The sequence below is a fragment of the Aquarana catesbeiana genome, linkage group LG04, assembly GCF_042186555.1.
Source record: "Aquarana catesbeiana isolate 2022-GZ linkage group LG04, ASM4218655v1, whole genome shotgun sequence".
NCBI lineage: Eukaryota > Metazoa > Chordata > Amphibia > Anura > Ranidae > Aquarana > Aquarana catesbeiana.
The window spans coordinates 215,995,352-216,017,203 of record NC_133327.1 but is presented as its reverse complement, the minus strand read 5'-3'; the positions used below and the strand labels follow the sequence as shown (position 1 = coordinate 216,017,203).

Below are 21,852 nucleotides of genomic sequence, written 5' to 3'. Positions count from 1 at the left end.
GCCAAATTTCTATGCAAAATAATTGTACCGCTTTGAGACGCAAAACTCTGAAATATTCATGCCGCCAGGGAGGTTAAGCAATGCCTGTGTAAACATGAGGTCTATGGACAGAAGTGAGAAATATGGTCTGGGAAGTGAGTGACTATACACATTAGATGAACAATATACACCCACCGATTCACTTTGTTTTAGTGGCTTTTGCTGACTTATAGTGACTTGTTATATGTGCTGACATATGGACAAGTGCTACTGGAGCCGTTTGTCTCCTTTATTTCCCATATAATTACAAACTCATGCATTTCTAAGGATATATTGATTTTGTAATGTAATGTAAATATTATATGCAGGTAATGGTCTATTGATTTGATCACCTCCTTCATGGATAAACCAAGACACAGCATTTTAGTCTTGCTCTAATGTGATGTGTAATGATGGTGATGGAGATAAGTCAAAAAGAAAAAGAAGAGTTTGGTACATGGGGTGATGTTGTACTGAGGAATTTAAGCAAGGAGAATCCACAGATCCAATAAAGTGTTTTTTACCAGTATGTGGATCCTAAAGCAGGAATTAGTGGCTCAGACTTTGATATGTGTAATGCCGCGTACACACGGCCGGACTTCCCGACAGAAAAAGTCTGATGAGAGCTTTTGTTTGGACATTCCGACCGTGTTTATGCGCCATCTGACTTTTTCTGTCTGCATTTCCGACAGACTTAGATATAGAACATATTCTAAATCTTTCTGTCGGAAATGCCGACGGAGTTTAGCCCGTTGGCAAGTCTGCTCGTGTGTGAGCGGCATTAGAAATAGCATTCCATATACACACTTGACTGATTGCAATGAAAACCAACAGTGGAGGATAAAACAGATTAGCAGAGACATGGCAGGGAATCGGTAAGACTGGAGCAGTCACAATCAGAGGCAGATGTGCATGGCAACCAATCAACTTCTACCTTTTAATTTTTAAAGCTTATTTGAACAAGCCGAAGTTAGAAGCTGATTGATTACTAAGCACGGCTGCTCCAGATTCTGTTTGCTCCAGTTTTAGTAAACTGCCCCCACTCAATAGAGAACCGCATTAAAGCAGAGATATTGGGTTGAATATTGTATTGTACTGTAAATGTTTCTTGTTCCTGAAAATATGAAATAATGGGATGCAAGTTGCCCACTTCTTGGTGTCCTTCATTGTCATCATTATTTCATAGCCCTTGACCCTATAAAGGCCATGGTGAACGTTTGCTGAACAGTTCTAGTCAACACTTCCTACTGCCTGGACACAGTGTTTTTCTAACTATACCAGGATGTTCTTCGCACAGAAGGAAGGTCTAATGCTTCCAGCATTGTTTGCCATGGAACCTCTTCCCAATAAATTGTGCTAGGAACAGCTCCATCGGTTGCACCCATGTGGAATCTATGTAGGATGATCAAATCATATGAATTTTCTCTTCTCAGTTTAATTGTGCACTCAATTTTACATGAATGATGTCCCTGAAATAAAATGACATTTTATGCATTTATCTTTCTCTTTTACAGACGATCAAATGGATATCATTGGAAATCTGGACAAATTGGAAATCAAACTCAAAACCACAAAAAGGAAAATGTTGCCAAGGTACGGACCTGTTACAATATATGTTAAACAGTAAATATAGCAGAAAATGTAAATGTATGATGAGTGGAAATACTGTTTATCTGCTTTGGGATTGATTTACTAAAGGCAGACTGTGCACTTTGCAAAGTGCAGTTGCTCCAAAGCTTAGAAGTCAGCAGAGCTTCTGCTCATTTACTATCATCCAATCATGTGCAAGCAAACATGCTTTTATTTTTTATTTTCCTTTGCATGTGTTTGGGTATTCTTTGCAAAGTGAATCTTTATCTCATTTACTAAGCTCTGGAGCAACTGCCCTTTCAGAGTGTTACTACACTTTGCAAAGTGCACAGTCCATTTGCCTTTAGTAAATCAACCCCTTTGTAGAATCTCTGTATTCTCCCATAGCAACCATTATGAATAAAAAATGTAATTCTCCAATTGTCATTTTTTTTGTGTGCATCTGAATTGGAATCACCACCGTTAGGCAAAACAGTCAGTTTATATGAAAGAAAAGTTGAGCAATGAAACCCACTGTGTTTGTGACAGCTGTCACTCATACTCTTTCTTGCTTCATTGATCTTGTTTTTCATTATTCACTTTATTTTGTTTATTTTAGGCTTCTTCAGGGAAAGTGAAGCTAAAAGTTCTCAAAAATCCAATTCCAGGTAAAAATGCTACATACTTACACAACAACCTCGGGCAAGAAGTAAATGTAGTCAATCGACTCTTATTTATAATTAAGGATACAATATGGCAGTGCTAGATTAAGAAAAAAAAATCATACTTAATTTGGGTTTTCTTAATAAAAATCCATTGCAACTAGATGTAGCAGCCCTCTTACAGTGCTTCTGGGTGGCACCGCAGTCCACAGGTTGGCATGTGAATTAGTTTACATTTTTAATTTGTGTATGTATTGTACCTTTCTGTGTTGCCTGTGCTTTTGTAGGAGACTATAAGGAGGATTTCTATAAGCATAATGAGCTACAAAGTGTCTATGATCCAAAAGAAAAAAAAACACCTGTGGTGTTCTCCAGAGTTCTCCAGTATAACAAGGTCCAGAAAGAACATGGGTCACCTGAACATTCATCAGTCCACCTACATGTTCCATTACAAGGACCTATATATTTTTTTCTCTTTGAAATTTAACACTGGCCAAGGAGCCGTTACAGAAAATATACATACAAGTATGTGGCCAATATGTAGCCCCACCTTTTATGCCAATAGACATTTTCTATTCAAAAACTTTTGAATCCTAAGTTGATTGTAGAAAACATTTTTAAAGTTTGCATCTTTCCAGTTCAGATTAGTAAACAAAAGGCGGCGCGTGGTTACAATGACCAACAAAGGTTTGCTTTTTCTAAAAGCGAAACTACACTGCATCTGAGCACCACAAACCAAATTTTTTAAAAAAAAAATCTGTTTTAATATTCAAAGTAAACTCACCTATCCATCCATGTCTCCATGCTTTGTTTTGCTGGGACATCACTTTGAAAAGCATCCCTTAGCATTTCTGTCTGTGGCTGTCTTGACTAAGGACAAATGATTCCTGTAACATTCATTTATTTGCTGGAATCCATCTGCCCTTAGCTCAGGCATGTAGGCAAGAGGGTGTGCTTAGCTAAGAAGACCCCTCCTAGCTATCTGAAGACTCCTGAGATGTATGACATCATTTGCCTATACATAGAATACAGGAAGTAGCTGAAGAAATGTAAAAACAAGTTTAAAGCCAGTGAATTTAATATACCTTTTTATCTATTTACTAATGCTAGCAGCATAAGGATTAAAGATAGCCAATGTTGATTGAGAGGGTGAAGTTCCACTTTAACCACTTCAGCTCTGGAAGGTTTTACCCCCTTCCTGGCCAGGCCATTTTTTTGCGATACGGCACTGCGTTGCTTTAACCACTACAGGCACTTACACCCCCTTCCTGCCCTGGCCATTTTTCAGCGTTCGGCGCTGTTGCACTTTGAATGACAATTGCGCGGTCATGCTACATTGTACCCAAATGAAATTTTTATCATCTTCTTCACACAAATTAGAGTTTTCTTTTGTTGGTATTTAATCACTGCTGGATTTTTTTATTTATTACTAAAAAAAAAAAAAAACAAACAAACAAACATTTTGAAAAAAAAATATTTTTACTTTAGTTTCTGTCAAATTTTGTTAATAAGTAATTTTTCTCTTTCACTGATGTGTACTGATGAGGCGGAACTGATGGGCACTGATAGGCTGAACTGGTGGGCACTGATGAGGTGGCACTTATGGGCACTGATTAGGTGGCACTGATGAGGCACTAATATGCCATACTTATGGGCACTGATAGGCGGCACTGGTGGGCATTGATGGGTGAAACTGGGCATTGATGGACAGTAGTAATGGGCAGCACTGACTGGCATTACTAATGGGCACTAATTGGTGGCACTGGTGGGCACTGATAGGCGGCACTGATAGTCAGCACTGATTGGTGACACTGTTGGCGCTATAATGTTGTTCCCTGCAAGGAGATGCCACTGATCGGCTCTCCTCGCCACACACTCTGTCGGTGTGAGGCAAATAGCGCCAATTAACGGCATCTCCGTGTTTATATGTGACAGGCTGTGATTGGACACAGCCGATCATATGGTTAAAGAGCCGCGGACGCAGGTCTTTACAGAGATCTAGCAACATGGTGCTGTCATTCTGGGACGCCGTCATATGACAGCGTCCCAGAATGAGAGCCGCGCCGCTCCACCGTCATTTGACGGTGGGCGGGCGGCAACTGGTTAACTGCGACGCTGTACTGAAATAAAATTGCTGTCCCCTTTTTTTTTTGTTTTCTTTCCGCCCCCCACAAATAGAGTTTTTTTTGGTGATATTTGATCGCCTCTGCGTTTATTTTTTGCGCTATAAACAAAAAAAGACTGACAATTTTGAAGAAAAAAAATATTTTTTTAACTTTCTGCTATAAAAGATTCTAAATAAAAAAAAAAAAAAAAATCGAATTTGTTCATCAATTTAGGCTAATTTGTATTCTGCTACATATTTTTGGTAAAAAAAAAAAAAAACATCCCAAAAAGCGTATATTGGTTTGCGCAAAAGTTGTAGCGTCTTCAAACTCTGGGATAGATTTATGGACTTTTAATTTTTTTTTTTTTTACTTTTTTATTTATTTATTTATTTTTTTATGTTTTTACTAGTAATGGCGGTGATCAGCTTTTTTTTTTTTTTTTGGCTGGACTGCGACATTGCAGCGGACAAATCTGACATTTAGTGAAACTTTTTGGGCACCAGTGACACAAATAGTGATCAGTGCTAAAAAAAAATGCACTGTATAAATGACACTGTCAGGGAAGGGGTTAACATCAGGGGCAATCAAAGGGTTAACTGTGTTCCCTATGAGTATTTTATTACTGTGTAGGGGACAGATGCACTCAAGGAAGAAAGACATCTGTATTCCTGATTAGCAGTAATCACCGATGTCTCTCTTCCTGTCTAACAGAACGACAGTCTGCCTTGTTTACATAGGCAGCCAATCGTTCTGTCTCTCCAGCGAGCAATCGCGGGTGGCCGGCAGCCATCGTGGCCGCCAGACTCGATGATTGGTTCCCGCTGTGTCCAATCACAACGGGAGCGCAGCACGCGGACCCCAGAGCCATCCGCCAGAATCTCGTACAGGTACGTGATTTTCTGCTTAAGGGCTGCCTTGCCACAGTAAATGTACGTGGGGTGGTCCCACTATAGAGGGATATGCTTTGTTCATATTTCATGTCTGAGGTTTACAACCAGTTTAAGTCCAATAATTCTTACTGTTGCATCTCTTGTTGGGTAGCCATTGCTTTCTTACGAAGGCTGTCATGATTATTAAACATTCCACGTAAGCAGTGCACAACTCCCTATGGAGCACAACCTCAGAATGTGAAGCCACTGGCAGTACGAATGCTACACTGCTGATGCCTCAAAGGGCAACTTGTGGTAGGTATGGTGGTGATAGTTTTTGTCAGAAAAGCTTTATTAGTTTTGTACAAACTTACAGGTTCCAGAACCAGTCAGATATCCAAATACATTTGTTACGTATAGTTACAATAACACAGAACAAACTATCAAAACTCAATACCAGTCAAGGATGTATGAAGTTGCTACCAACCGAGCTAAGCCATACAGCTCCCCCCAAAGTTTGAATCTACCAACTACAAAAAAATGCCATATAGAATTCCAGTAACATGGTTTAACCAGGCATTGCGATATATAAAGTACAGAAAAGAGCAGCACATTACCCCAGCAATCTATCCATGACTAATTTTATTGGAGCCAGACCAGGAATATCCAGCCACCCACCCCACACTTTCTCAAATTTGCCCGTATGATTTACCCATTCCCTAAGGGTGGGAGGGGAGGCACTTTTCCAGTGAAGCAAGATGACTGTGCGCCTAAAAACAAGGCCCTGGAGACAGCTTCCTTAGCAAAAGCATCTGGTACTACTTCATCTAGAATACCCAATAGACAACACTTAGGATATAGTGCACTGAAATGCTTGATTAATAGTACGAAGTATGGATTCCTAGTATCTGTAGTTTTGGACAGTGCCATAACACATGGATAAGATCTCCATGATCCCTACTACATTTAGGACAGGAAGGGTCAGGGACAAGTCCCATCTTAAGCAATTTGAGAAGGGTATAATGCACTCTGAACAAAATGTACAATTGCGAAAGGCGCTGGGATGTATTTAAAGAACCAGCATGTATTGCCTCTAGTGTCATCTCCCATTGCTCACTGGTTAATTCCCCCATATCGGGCTGCCACTGTTCCATAACCTTGCAGAGATGCACTTCCATGGTGGTAATAGTTGACCAACGAATAAACAGGCCAATGGGCAGAAGTGTAATCAGACAGGTAGGAGATCAAGGCAGGCAGCAAACAGAAGCAAGGTCTAACAAACAAGGAGTTTTTTTTTTTTTTTGGCAATAACAAATGCTCAGACAATGGTGTTTCCACCCTGACATGCATTTAATTGCTGCATTATATGGTAAAATCCCCTCTTTACCCTGTATATTGCCACATGAGTTATACAGTATTTTTCTGTCGCTATGTATCAATGCTTCTAGTGTTTTGTTTTTAGTGGTACCTGTTCTTTTCCAAGCCTGTCCTCCTTAATTAAAGAAAAGAGATATGCCACCTTTAATTGCGAAACAATTAGTGAACGTATGCAGTCATATTGCTGTCATTTGTCAGCCTCATTGGAGGTTTTATCTAATTTTGTCCTCTTAGTAAATTGGCCCCATATTTCACTTGCAGTTATGACTTCCTGCTTCCATTACTCAGATGCCCTGTGATTTATTCAATTTCCATGTGCTGGCCTCTTGTCAATAACCATACCTGTTAAATTAAACTAATGCATTGCTGCATATGTTAACTAGTGGCTTGTGAAGGAACAATATTGAATACTCAAGCTTCTGTTAATCGCAGACTGCACATTGAAGAATAATTTGTGACTGTGGATTGCCAGTAAGTGACGTGTTTCTGCCAGAGCACAGGACACCTAATATATTACAGGTGATTGAATGCTTTTCTCAGTCGTCCATGCTATTCTTTGTGCATGACTTGAACTGTATTATGTTTTCTCAAGAGCCCGAGAAACTGAAGACATCAGGGCCTGCAGATATGCCAACCACTGAGAAACCCAGATTAAAGGGGAAAGCTTGTGGACAGTGTGAAAATAAAAGAGCAATACTGGTATGTATAAAGAGTTTGAAGGCTTACTAAGTTACAACAGAGTGCAGTATCCACTACCAACCAATCATGTTCAATATTGATTGTTATGCGTGTCTACACATCGCTGCTATTAGGTTTACTAAGGTACAACAAAATGCAGTATCCACTTCCAACCAATCATTTTCAGTATTGATTGCTATGAGTTTCTGCACATCACTGCTATTTACTCTTTCTTAATAAATAACCCCAAACATCTGTCTTTCTATGGAGAACCTTTCTAAAGTACTTGACAGTAGAAGATACCATGGCGGGAACTTTACAGAATGCTTTAATAGGAAGATTGATTTTTTTTTTTCTATAACATACTAAGTAAGGTCATGGAGGAGAATTCATTTTAATGCAATTGCGTCCTTTTTACAGCTATCACAGCTTTCATTCCTGGGTATCCTGGTTGTACATCTTTGATTTGGACTAATATTCCCATGGTGTGGCTTCTTAAACGCCAGAGTAGCACCTAAATTGCAGCTGTTTATGCAAATAAAATGATTGCAAATCAGACGCAAATCATATAAGTGGTAAAGATCAGGTTTTAAATTAGCTCAAAATCTAAAAAAAAAAATAATAATTTATCATTTTTCATCAGTAAATGATTAAAGTGGTTCTAAAGGCAGAAGGTTGTTTACCTTAATGCATTCTCTGCATTAAAGTGTGCAGCTCCCCCTTATACTCACCTGAGTCCCAGCTCAGTCCAGTGCTGTGCCCCAGAGCAGCAGCTCTCTTCGCTCTCTCCATCTTTACAGGGCATATTGATAGCAGCCGGAGCCATTGGCTTCTGCTACTGTCAATCAAATCCTGTGACACAGGCAGCACGGCTTGGGATTTAACCTGCAGGTGTGCCACTATAGGAAGCCACTTTCTATGGTGGCACACCGAGAAGAAGAGGAGCTAGGAGCGCTGGCAGAGGACCTGAGAGGAGAAGTATCAGGGCTGCTCTGTGCAAAGCCACTGCACAGAGCAGGTAAGTAAAACATATTTATTATTTAAAAAAATGTACCCTTTACAATCACTTAAATGATATATATATATAGATTTACAGTATTATGTGCTTAGTATTTGCTATTATTATTTAAAAAAATAATATATATATATATATATATATATATATATATATATATATATATATATATATATATATATACACACACACACACAGTATCTCACAAAAATGAGACCCATCACATCTTTTTAAATATGTTAATATATATTTTCATGTGACAACACTGAAGAATTTACGCTTTGCTACAATGTAAAGTAGTGAGTGTACAGCTTGTATAACAGGGTAAATTTGCTGTCCCCTTAAAATAACTCAACACACAGCCATTATTGTCTAGACCGCTGGCAACAAAAGTGAGTGCACCCCTGAGTGAAAATGTGCAAATTGGGCACAAAGTGTTAATATTTTGTGTGGTCACCATTATTTTCCAGTACTGATTTAACCCTCTTGGGCATAGAGTTCACCAGAGCTTCACAGGTTGCCACTGGAGTCCTCTTCCACTCCTCCATGATGACATCACGGAGCTGGTGGATGTTGGAGACCTTGTGCTCCTCCACCTTCCATTTGAGGATGCCCCATAGATGCTTAATAGGGTTTAGGTCTGGAGACATGCTGGGCCAGTCCATCACCTTTACCCTTAGCTTTTTTAGCAAGGCAGTGGTCGTCTTGTAGGTGTGTTTGGGGTTGTTTTCATGTTGGAATACTGCCCTATGGCCCAGTCTCCGAAGGGAGAGGGGATCATGCTCTGCTTCAGTATGTCACAGTACATGTTGGCATTCATGGTTCCCTCAATGAACTGTAGCTCCCCAGTGCCGGCAGCACTCATGCTGCCCCAGACCACGACACTCCCACCACCATGCTTGACTTTAGGCAAGACACACTTGTCTTGTCTTTGTACTCCTCACCTGGTTGCCGCCACACACGCTTGCCACCATCTTGACACCATCTGAACCAAATACGTTTATCTTGGTCTCATCTGACCACAGGACATGGTTCCAGTAATCCATGTCCTTAGTCTAATTGTCTTCTGCAAACTGTTTGTGGGCTTTCTTGTGCATCATCTTTGGAAGAGACTTCCTTCTGGGACAACAGCCATGCAGACCAATTTGATGAAGTGTGCGGCGTATGGTCTGAGCACTGACAGGCTGACCCCTCCACCCCTTCAATCTCTGCAGCAATGCTGGCAGCACTCATACGTCTATTTCCCAAAGACAACCTCTGGATACAACGCTGAGCACATGCACTGAACTTCTTTGGTCGACCATGGCGAGGCCTGTTCTGAGTGGAACCTGTCCTGTTAAAACACTGTATGGTCTTGGCCACTGTGCTGCAGCTCAGTTTCAGGGTCTTAGCAATCTTCTTATATAGAGTGAGTGCGATAACACCAAAGTTAACACACCTGCTCCCGAGTCACATGATCATGATACTGGGGAGGGAAAATGGCTAATTGGGCATATATATATATAGTGCCTTTAAAAAAAAATTTCCACATTTTGTCTTGTTACAAGCAAAAACATAAATGTATTTTATTGGGATTTTATGTGATAGACCAACACAAAGTAGCACATAATTGTGAAGTGGAAGGAAAATAATAAATGGTTTTCCACATTTTTTACAAATAAATATCTGAAAAGTGTGGTGTGCATTTGTATTCAGCCCCCCTGAGTCAATACTTTTGTAGAACCACCTTTTGTTGCAATTACAGCTGCAAGTATTTTTGGGGATGTCTACCAGCTTTGCACATCTAGAGATTAAAATGTTTGCCCATTCTTCTTTGCAAAATACAGTAGCTGAAGCTCTGTCAGATTGGATTGACAGCGTCTGTGAACAGCAATTTTTAAGTCTGGCCATAGATTCTCAATTGGATTTAGATCTGGACTTTGACTTGGCCATTCAAACACATGAATATACTTTGATCTAAACCATTCCATTGTAGTTCTGGCTGTATGTTTAGGTCCATTGTCCTGCTGGAAGGTGAACCTCCTCCCCAGTCTCAAGTCTTTTGCAGACTCTAGGTTTTTTTTTCTAAGATTGCTCTGTATTTGGCTTCATCCATCCAGTATACAGAGCTGCTGCAGGGCTTTTTAGGTGGTGATCCTAAAGGGGTCCTGGACATTGTCAAGAAATGCTCTGATTACAATCTGTATGATGAATCCCCAATCTTCTCCTGAGGTGTTCTCATATTCATTACATCTGTGCTAAAATAGAAAGACATGTCTCAAGTGTGTTATACCCAGGAGGCGCCACTTGGGCCCCTGCTGGATCTTGGCTAGCTCAGTGTATGTGTTGTTTCCCCATAGTGGGCTATATACCGTGTACCCCTTCACATTCTGAAGCTGTTTAGCTTTGTTCCACACCTTCTAAAGGAGTGAGTATGTGGGTATTCTCTTGTTGGTTTTTTGAAACTGCTGGGCCTCTAGTCCCTCGGGGACCGACTCGGCTCCCGAGCCAAGCAACATGAGCCTGGCCGATTGGGCTCACAGGCAAGGGTGTCATGGCTCCTATCAGGTGCTGTAACTGTGCAGCCAGATAGTATATCCAAGGGTTGGGTAGGGCAAGCCCACCCCCTCTCAGGTATTGCAGCTGTTCCAGTTTGATCCTGGGGGGTTTGGTGTGCCATAATAGCCTGAAAAGAGAGTTGACCACTCTGAATATTTTCAGGGTAAGAACTACTGGTGTGTTGTGAAGCAAATATAACAGTTGTGGCATTAGAATCATCTTGATAAGGTTTGTTTTGCCTGCCAGGGACATTTTAAGTTTGTTCCAAATGTGTATTTTATCTCTTAAACCAGGTCAAGAGGGGATATATGTTCAGTTTGCAGAAGTCAGTCGCTATGGGGGACATATTAATACCCAGGTACTTGAAGGAGTGCACTACGGGAACCGGGCACGAGGGCCCTACATCAGGCCCAGGGGTCTCATCCAGAAACATTATAGCTGATTTGGACCAATTGATACTAAGGCCTGAAAAACGTCCAAACTTCGTAATAAGGGACATAACCTGAATCAAAGAGTCATCTACGTCTGCCAGAAAAAGGAGCATGTCATCAGCGTAGAGCATGATCTTCTTATGCAGCTCGCCATAACGGAAGCCCTTAACCTCTGGGCAATTCCGTACCTGAGCTGCAAGGGGCTCAATGACCATAGCAAAGTGCAGGGGGGACAGGGGACATCCCTGCCTGGTCCCCCTACCCAGTGCAAAGGCATGCGACATCCTATCCGACATGCGTATGGCCGCCTGCGGTGTGTCATACAGCAATCTCACCCACTTAAGAAACCTGGGCCCAAACCCAAACTTGGTCAGCACAGCCCACAGATACCGCCAGCCAATATTGTCAAATGCCATGTTGACAAGTTCTTTTTTAAAAGGCTGACTCCATTCAAATCTTGCAGCCTTGTGTTGTATTTTTCGGATCCGCTCACTTGCTGGCTTATCTCTAAAGAACACTAGTGGTAAGATTTCCCACCAGAATTCCTTGTTCAACTCCAGTGCTTGCAGCTATTACAAAGCCAAATGATCATATTACATTTCCAAATAGATTCCTTATAAAGGAGAATAAAACATTGGGCGGGGGGGGGGGGGGGGGTAGGGTACAAAAGGTTTATCATCATCATCATGGCCTTAACTGCTGTAGTTTCACCATTGAAACTGCCATTAACTATTATAACAGCAGATGCTTTTTTTTAACCCACCAATGCATATGCAGAACCAAATATTAATTTTGGGTTGAGCTAGCCGTTAAAATATAAAAATAAGAGTCTTGCCGTCCAAACTATAGGAATACAAACCTAATGCGAAGTGGTTGGTCTGGTATGCTATTAAGCGAGTACGTAAGGCTAAATTACTGCATCAGGTTGATTGAGCATTACTTACTGAGTTCTGGATGTGGATACACATGAGATAATCAGATCTTCTAACTTGATGTAAAAATTTCTATTCCCATATTAGTATACACTGTAAGTATATTTTTTATTATAATTGTGTCCTCACAAAGCACTTGTTTGAAATATTTACTCATTTTCCAAAGTATTTGTACTGATAACACTTGTGCTTTCAGGCGATTATCTGTGAGCTTGCTGTATAATTTAACACATGTATGGAATTCCTGGAACCTCTGGTCAATACAGTAATTTGTTTTTGTTCTATTCGATGCTTTTCACTGAAGATGTGTTTGGAGTGCGGCGAGCATTACTGTGCCGAATGCTTTGCAAAAATTCACCAGAAGGGGGCATTGAAGGTACACAGAACTACGCCCATTCAGGTACTTCCATTTTCCCATTTAGAGAGGACCATCTTTCTGCACTGCATTTTTTTTCTAGTTAAAAGTCTTATTTTTAGTAGTGTTAGTATCATTTTTGTTATTACCATTGTTTATTTTTGTTAGAATGCATTGCTCAAATGCTGATTTATCGTTTTCTGTTTAGTAATCGCACTAAAAACATTAGTCATTTTTAACGACATTCATTTTACTTTAACATTTGAAATTCTTGTGGCATTTACTCATGCATACATTTCTTAAAAAAAAAAAAAATAATAATAATCATGATCTACCACATGTATTAAGCTAGCCATGTGTAATAAATCATTATGGCTGTTGTAAAAATCACCTAAGGAACTTGGAGTCGATGTAGGAGTCAGTGATTTTAGTAATCTAATTAAACATTTCTGTTTGTTTATGAATAAACAATCAGGTATCATACAGGCTGTCACCTTAAAAAATCTAGATGCACCACAAGTGCCTTTTTTTTTTCTTTCCTGTACAACATTATTATAAGCAATGCCAATCATTCGCATACTGTATTGTTTATATTGGAATTAAAATTATTAATCACAGGAAACTGGGTTAACTTCAGCATCTCTGCTGGGACCTGCTACATTGCAGCTGCTCCTGACAGTCAAAGGGATATTACATCATTATGCATTGGTAGCGCATGACTAACGGTGAATTATTACTGGAGTCCATAATTATAATGTGTAGCAAGTACAGCTTGCCCTTCTTCTGTGTTGTCTTTGCATCAGTAATATCTGTGCAAACTATGATTTTTGCCAGGAATATTGTAAGCGCAGTTGCATTCATTTAAAGTTACACCACAGTCAGACATAAAAATGGTTGCATTTAAAGGGGACCTGTCTTTAAATTTTCCACTTCAATATATTATGTGTCTGCTTGATCAAATCAAATCTTAGCAGTGTTGCCAACCCTCAGTATTTTTACTGGCAGCCAGTAAAAAAACGGGCACTTTTCTCCTGCCAGTAAGAGGAAAAGGTTGCCAGTAAAAAAAAAAGTTCAGAACGGCGTATACGCAGAACAGGTCCGGAGCCGGCCGAGACCATCCAGGTGCCTTCTACAGTGTGTTTGGGTGGTACCGGGGGGGGGGCGCGTCTGGCGGAGGTGGTGCCTGAGCGTGTTGTGTGATCTCATGGTGCACGGGAGACAAGCGGAGCGGCCAGAGCCTCATGTGCAGGTCTGCGGGATAGGAGCAAGGCAAGCCGGGAGTGGGACTGTCAGTGCTGTTTGGACTGGAGTGGACTGAAGAGACCACCTGGCATGGAGAGAGACTGTCACTGTGACTCAGGAGGGGACATGTTGGTGATCTGTGCTGCTGCACACTGCTCAGTTTCATGTGTGTGTGCCTGTCCGTTCTAATTTCCTGCCTATGAGCCACTTACTATATTGAAAATAAAATAAGAAATATGCTTTTTTCTTTAATATGTACCTTAAATCACATTGCTAATTGCATATTGCACTTATTTGTAGCCCAAATAACTTTTTAAAATGCCAGTAAAAACGTGGCTGTGCCAGTAAATTTTGGGTGTTGTGTCAGTAAATTTCAATCTGGTAGGTTGGCAACACTGGTCCTTAGGCCTAGGCAAACTAGATCACATTATTTGTAGCTACTAGGAGCATGGATATTGTTTTCAAACTGACAAACCCTTAGCAGAGACTCCACATTAACCGATTTGGCATTGTTCAGTGTACATATAATATCTGTTTGGAAACAGTTTGTTTAAAGCACAAACCAATGCTTATAATGTTATTACATTTTGCAAATCTTCAGCCCAGGGCTCCCCCCCGAACAACTCTCACCCTCTCTATCCAATTGTTGCAACAATTTAACTGCTTGCTGATCAACACGCAGTAGATGTACTGCGAGCGGGAGGCACAGCGACATACCAGTACATCATGGTGTACTTCTCGGTTTTGCGGCACGCTTGCGCGCACCCCCTGCTAGTCCATGCTATGATAGGACACTGCACGAGTTTGCCAGCAGATTTCCGCCAATGATTTTAGCTGAAACCTGCTAATCAGCTGTGTCCAATCACAGCACAGAGTTTTGTCTTTACAAACATACAGAACCCTGTGTACAGTGGAACCTCAGTTTGCGAGTAACACGGTTAACGAGCGTTTCGCAAACCGTACACTGTATTTCTAAAATTCCTAACTCGGTTTGCGAGTGTTGTCTCGCAAAACAAGCAGGATTCAGGCTAAAAGTGGTGTGCAGTAACACTTTTGGCCTGAGGTGGGGGGCGCCAGAGCCGAAAGTTGCCGTTCGGAAATGCATGGAAAGGCCTGAGGACAGTTCGGCTGACCTCGACAAACCTCGAAAAGGCTCATGAACGGAGTCTTTCCGAGGTTTGCCGAGGTCCGCCAAAGTGTCCCTCGGGCCTTTTAGGCCGTTTCTGAGGCTTTCCGGCGCCCCCTCTGGCCGCATGCGGTATTGCATCCCATTGAAGTCAATGCGGAACAAATTATTTTCATTTCCATTGACTTCACTGGGAAAACTCGCTTTGATATGCGAGTACATTGGATTACGAGCATTCTCCTGGAACGGACTATGCTCGTAATCCGAGGTTCCACTGTACAGAGAACGGCTATCTGGCTGTTTCTTCTACTTGAAAAGCAAGGAGAAAAAACTGACAGATCAGTAAGTAAAAGCAGCACCCATCACACTTGTTAGGCATACAGTTAACCCATTCATTGCTCCTTGATATTAACCCCTTCCCAGCCAGTGTCATTAGTACAATGTACAGTTTTATCACTGATCACTGTATTAGTATCACTAGCGACATCAATCTCAGTTAGTGACCCTCCCAGCCAGTGTCTGTTAGCAGCAGATTTCCCGCCCATCCTATCACAGTCACACTAAGTCACTGATCACCGCCATTACCAGTATAGTGTCTATAGCCACGTAAATTCCAGTGTGTCTATATATACCATAGTTTGTAGAAGCTATAACTTTCACACAAACCAATTAATATACACTTATTGGTATTTGTTTTTAGCAGAATACATTCTGGCCTAAATTTGTGAAGATATTAGATTTTTTTTTTTTTTGGATATGTTTTATAACAAAGTAGAAAAAATTATTTTTCAAAATTTTCAATCTTTTTTTTTTTTTTTTGTTCATATAAAAACCGCAGAGGTGATCAAATACCACCAAAAGAAAGCTCCATTTGTGTGGAAAAAATGATTAAAAATGATATATTTAATTTGTGTACAGAGTTGTATGACCTCACAATTGGCAGTTAAAGTGGTTGTAAAACCTTACAGATCACTTTTTGCTACAGGTAAACCTATAATAAGGCTTACCTGTAGCTACCCAGGATATCCCCTAAACCTGCACGGTTTCGGAGATACAGTATCCCCTGTATTTGCATGTGCCGACATCATCTGCACATGCATGCTTAAGCAAACTGAAGCAATGGCACGTACGTGCCGTTTGCTTCAGTGAGTGCGCCGTTACCAGTGGCTCCTGCGCGCATTCGATACCTGGAAGTAACCCCCGGGAGTGATGTCGCCGGCCAGTGCTGTGTACGGGAACCGCGGCGAGGGCTTCGATCTCAGGTGAGTATTACATAATGAGCTAGTATGCATATGCATTATGCCTTTGTCTTGCAGGTGTTTACAACCACTTTAACCACTTCAGCCCCAGAAGGATTTACCCCCTTCCTGACCAGAACACTTTTTGCGATTCGGCACTACGTCGCTTTAACTGACAGTTGCGCAGTCGTGTGGCGTTGCACCCAAACAAAATTGACGTCCCTTTTTCCCCACAAATTTGGTGGTATTTGATCACCTCTGCGGTTTTTGTTTTTTGCGCTATAAACAAAAAAGAGCGACAATTTTGAAAAAAAGCAATATTTTTTTTCTTTTTGCTATAATAAATATACCCCAAAAATATATAAAAAAACAATCTTTTTCCTCAGTTTAGGCCAATATGTATTCTTCTACATATTTTTGGTAAAAACATCACAATAAACATATATTGATTGGTTTGTGCAAAAGTTATAGTGTCTACAAAATAGGGGATAATTTTATGGCATTTTTTTTTTTTTATTAGTAATGGTGGCGATCTGCGATTTTTTTTTTTTTTTTTTTTTTTTTTTTTTATCGTGACTGCAACATTATGGCGGACACATCATACACTTTTGACACTATTTTTGGACCATTGTCATTTGTACAGCGATCAGTACTATAAAAATGCACTGATTACTTTGTAAATGACACTGGCAGGGAAGGGTTTAAACACTAGGGGGCGATCAAGGGGTTAAGTGTGTCCTAAGGAGTGATTCTAACTGTGGGGGGGATGGGCTACTACTCGCATGACAGCGATCACTGCTCCCGATGACAGGGAACAGTGATCTCTGTCATGCCACAAAGGCATCTCCCCATTCTTCCACTCCATGACACGATCACTGACATCGAGTCCGCGGGACCCGTGGTCACGGAGCATGCGGCGGGCGATTGCCCACAATGCAGCATCTTAAAGGGGACGTACCTGTACACCCTTTTGCCCACCCGTGCCATTCTGCCGACGTATATTGGTGTGCAGCAGTCGGGAAGGGGTTAAAGTAGCACAGTGCTGAATAGCAAATAATGGCCTGGTCATGAAGGGGGGTAAAACCTGTAAGTTGTCAAGTGGTTAAGAAAATCCCAAACTAAATATTCCAAATACTCACCTAAATCTTGATTATGTGATGCGCTTCATGTGTCCATGCTATTGTTGGGTGAAATAGCTACTTGATATTGGCTGTCCAATGGGGGGTTCCTCATAGGTTTTGGAAACTTCAGTTGCAGTGTAGTGATTTTTTTTTAGAGATCTGCTTTAAAGTGGTTGAAACCTCTTACATATACCCATGTAGCGCTACCTCGTAAGGGCTGCTGATAGAATCTATACCCCACTGGTTGCCCCGACTCTGCAAATCCTCCTTCACCTCTAACACCCTGGGTTCAGCCATTTTTACCAACTGTCACCAATAATAAGAAACTTACACAATACCAGTGAAACAGTTCAAGTTTGTTTAATGTGGTAAAAGGGACACATAAAAGTGTAAAACATAACACTGTAAATCACAAAGTTATTTTTATCTGAACAATATAGCACTGTTTATAAACACTATTTGCAATTGGTAACCTTTTGGTTATAAAGAGAAATGCAAAGCATACAAAATGACCCAAATTGTGCCAGACCCTGTTTCTGTCACTGTGAACAGGTCAGCAGAAGGGAAGGGAATTGACACTTAATTTGCTATGTCAGGTTCACTCTCTTATGTTTCCTCAACTCACAAGTCATTAACATAAGTACAACATGACAAACATTATGCAAACTATTGTGGTTAAATTGTCTGGCTTCTTTAACCACTTGCCGCCCGCCATATAGCAATATGATGTCGGCAAAGTGGTTGCCATATCCTGACTGGACATCATATGACGTTGCCAGGATATCAAGCTGCTGCGTGCCCCCAGGTGCGCGCATTGCGGCGATAGTTGTTGCGGTGTGTCAGTCTGACACACTGCAACTGCGATCTAGGTAAAGAGTCTCTGACAGAGATTCTTTACCACGTTATCAGCCGTGTCCAATCACGGCTGGTCATGATGTAAACAGGAAGAGCCATTGATCGCCTTTTCCTCACTCGTGTCTGTCAGACGCAAGTAGAGGAGAGCCGATCGGCTGCTCCTCTGACAGGGGGGAGTCTGTGCTGATTATCAGTGCAACCCCCCCCCCCCCCCCCCGAGGATGCCCACACTGGACCACCAGGGATGCCAATCAGTGCCCACAATGGGCATCACTGATTGGCAGGCATTATTGTTTGGCGGTGATTTACATCCATAAGTACCATCCATTAATGTACATCAGCACCTATGTGCACCCATCAGTGCCACCTCATTGGTGCCCAACAGTGCCGCCTTATCAGTGCAGGTCAGTGCAGCCCCATCAGTGAAGGAGAAAACTTACTTATTTACAAAGTTTTGTAACAAACAAAAAGTTATTTTTTCAAAATTTTCGGTCTTTTTTTATTTAGCAGAAAATAAAAAAAATACCACCAAAAGAAAGCTCTATTTGTGGGAACAAAATGATAAAAATTCAGTTTGGGTACAGTGTAGCACGACCACGCAATTTTCATTCAAAAATGCAACAGCGCTGAAAGCTGAAAATTAGTCTGGGCAGGGAGGTGTATAAGTGCCCTGTATTGAAGTGGTTAAATAGAGTTCCAGAAAATGTGAGAGCAGACCCTTTGTGCTAAAAACCACTTTAGACACTTTAGCGAATAAAGAGAGGATAAAAGGGTTAAAGTGTTACTCCTTGGAATCTGGCAATTCTTCAGCTAGCCTTGATGTATTTAGAACAGGGTGATACTTGATGATGGGGTATAGCAAATTTGACTGATCTGTGGTGTATCTTTATTTTACCTCACACTTTTTTTCTTTGTGGCTGGAATATTATTGTATCCAATGAGATTGCTGATGATAAAGATGCGAACAGGATATAGATGTCTGCATACAGTGTTCGTTAGAGTATGTGAGCTAACTTCCAGTGGCACCAAGTACCAGAAAGCTGGGTTGAATAAGGGATGTCTATGTGCAGTGTCTAATCAGAATCTAAATGGGCAACTACCTGCTCACCACACTGGTTACAGAAGCTGCTGGCAGCGATGCAGGTGATGATGAAGGCTCTTTCAGGAACTTCCTCTGAATCCTGGCTCTGGAAATGGTGTCTGACCTCGTCACACCACGCCACGGCTTACCCGGATGTGCAATGCAGGCGTCGTTGGAGGATCTGGAACAGTCTCCTTTCCGCTGCATGTGAAAAGTAATGCTGTCTGCAGAGGTACCTCTGGATGCATCTGTACGATTCCCCGCTGTGTAGGCCACAACTCTGCAGCAGCTCACACTGACACAGAGCTCCTGCTGGCAGATCCAAGCTGGCGTCCTAAGAGAGCAATGTAGACCTAAACCAGCCCTTTTATGTCCTCTCCCAGCAGTCTGTTCTTCTTTCCTCAGCATTCTGGTAGTGGTAGTCCAAGCCAGTACCGCTGGAATTAAAACTTCAGCATTCTGAACTACACATCCCATGATGCTTTGCTCTGTTCTAGGTTTTGTCTGAAAGGAAATGAGAGTCCAAGCCAACACTAGAGGGAGACAACCCGACATTAATAATGCTGTACACTGTCCCTGAATTGCAGGCATAATAGCCAGCTCCTGGCTACACCCAATTAAATGACTATCGTCAGGTGATACACAGAAATGAAACAAATCCTTGTGTATATATATGTTGTGTCCATTTATCTGCAACCCTCTCTTATCTACAGGTGTTAAAAGTTCAGAATTTACACAGCTTGCCTGAGCTTTTAGAAAGCAGGGGGCAGGGAGCTGACGTTACACTCTGTAGAGCTCAGTGAGGAGAGCTGATTGGAGATAAGGACACCCCCCTTCACACAGGAACAGAGCTGAGGCTGTCAACCACAGGCTGTGTGCTAGAGCTCCCCCCGTCACCTTTACCTATTGGTGTCAGGAAAACTTGTCAGAAGTAACTCTGCAGAAAACAGCAAAATTAGGCAGGCAGATAGACACTTCGTGCTGTGGATTGAGACAAGTACGCACTATAGAGGGATATGCTTTTGTTCATATATCATGTCAGAGGTTTACAACAACTTTAAGTATAGCTTTACTTAACTGCCAATTTGTGTATCAGTCATTTTACCATTTGACTACCAGAGCCTCAGTGGAAAACCTAGTACTTCTAAGTATAATAAAACCTGTGACATTGCCTTCTGCCTTCCACAGCTCAGAGTTTGGTGCCCGGGTGGCCAATTATCAGGCTCAAGCATAAGGGCAAGGGAGAATGTGCTTAGAATGTACAGAAATTGCAGGTTCCTCCAGCAGAAAATGGTAATGTCAGAGCAGGCAATTTAGATTGTCTGTCTGTTATACAGCCCATCTCAGAGTACACATTCTGCTTGCCCAGTGGCTTTAATTTATTTTCATGCGGCACTTATCTTTTTACGTGGTTCCCCAGCTCACTACATCCCTGTGGTGGCCAGTGTCCTTATTATCTGGATGGCTCTGAATCTGAGCCAATAAAAATGTAGTCCAGTATGTTTCATGAGCAGAGACCTCTGTATTTATCAGAAAAGTAAACTACCAAGCACACAGCCATATGACAAGTGGTTTTAGTCTTACACAAAAGCAGTTTGAAACAAGTCTCAGTACTATGTCATAGATGCTATATTACAAATGATGGGTGATTTCTTCCTGATTTGTGGTGACTGAGTGGTAAGAGAATTGGTGGTGTTCCTGGTCGCTTCTGTTTCACTGGCAACACATAGCTTAATGTTAGTACTGTATGCTTGTACTAGAGCCAAACATTAGCTATAAGGAAAAAAAAATATATAGTGTGCTAGTATTGGGACACAACATGTGCTCCCTTAACAGTGCTAGTAAATTGCTACTGACTGTAAAACAGTAAGGTATGTGAATTGGTACTGCCATCTGTAGCAGTGGAATGCAGCAGGCATGTCAATTGGATTTGTGGACTGATGAGCGAATCTAATCCCTTAGGGCTCATTCACACTGAGTTTGAAAAAAAAAAAAAAAAGAGAATTTGCTGATTGCTTTCTCATCAGTTAAAAGCCAAATACGATTCTACAGCAAGCTCACCTGGATTCTGTATTATATGGGTGAATGCAAGTGCTTGCAAAGATGTTCTAATATGGCATTTGGTTTGCAAGTCAATAAGAATGCTAATCAAATGCTATTCAAATGCTCACCAAAGCATTTAGTAAGCAGTTAATAGACAGTCAAATAGCCTTATTGAAGGTCTTTAGTTACATGAAATGGCTCAGAAGTTTTGTGTCCGATTAATGGAAATTACTTTTTTCTTTTTAAAAATGTAATCGACTTTATTATCAGATGTAATAAACAAATCATAAACAACAAGATGCTTCATATAGTGTATGATCAAACTCGGTGCAATGGGTTTGATTTACTTAAACTGGAGAGTGCAAAATCTGGTGCAGCTATGCATAGTAGCCAATCAGCTTCTATCTAAAGCTTGTGCAATTAAGCTTTGACAATAAAATCTGGAAGCTGGTTGGTTTCTATGCAGAGCTGCACCAGATTTTGCATGCTCTAGTTTTAGTAAATCATCCCCAATATTACTCTCCAAATGACTATTCAGCAAAGCTTACTGACAAATGTTTGGTCTACATCTGCAATGACCTGGCATGTTCTTAT

At 41.2% G+C, this 21,852-nt stretch overlaps 1 protein-coding gene across 2 annotated transcripts in view; it reads left to right on the top strand.

The window, feature by feature from the left end:
• ZBBX (zinc finger B-box domain containing) overlaps positions 1-21,852 on the top strand; it is a 427,325-nt gene that overhangs the window by 62,306 nt on the left and 343,167 nt on the right. For both annotated transcript variants that reach the window (XM_073626142.1, XM_073626141.1), the window contains exons 4-7: positions 1,533-1,611; positions 2,207-2,255; positions 7,196-7,302; positions 12,502-12,597. In XM_073626142.1, coding sequence (XP_073482243.1) covers positions 1,533-1,611; positions 2,207-2,255; positions 7,196-7,302; positions 12,502-12,597 — 331 coding nt within the window. The remainder of the gene's footprint in view (positions 1-1,532; positions 1,612-2,206; positions 2,256-7,195; positions 7,303-12,501; positions 12,598-21,852) is intronic.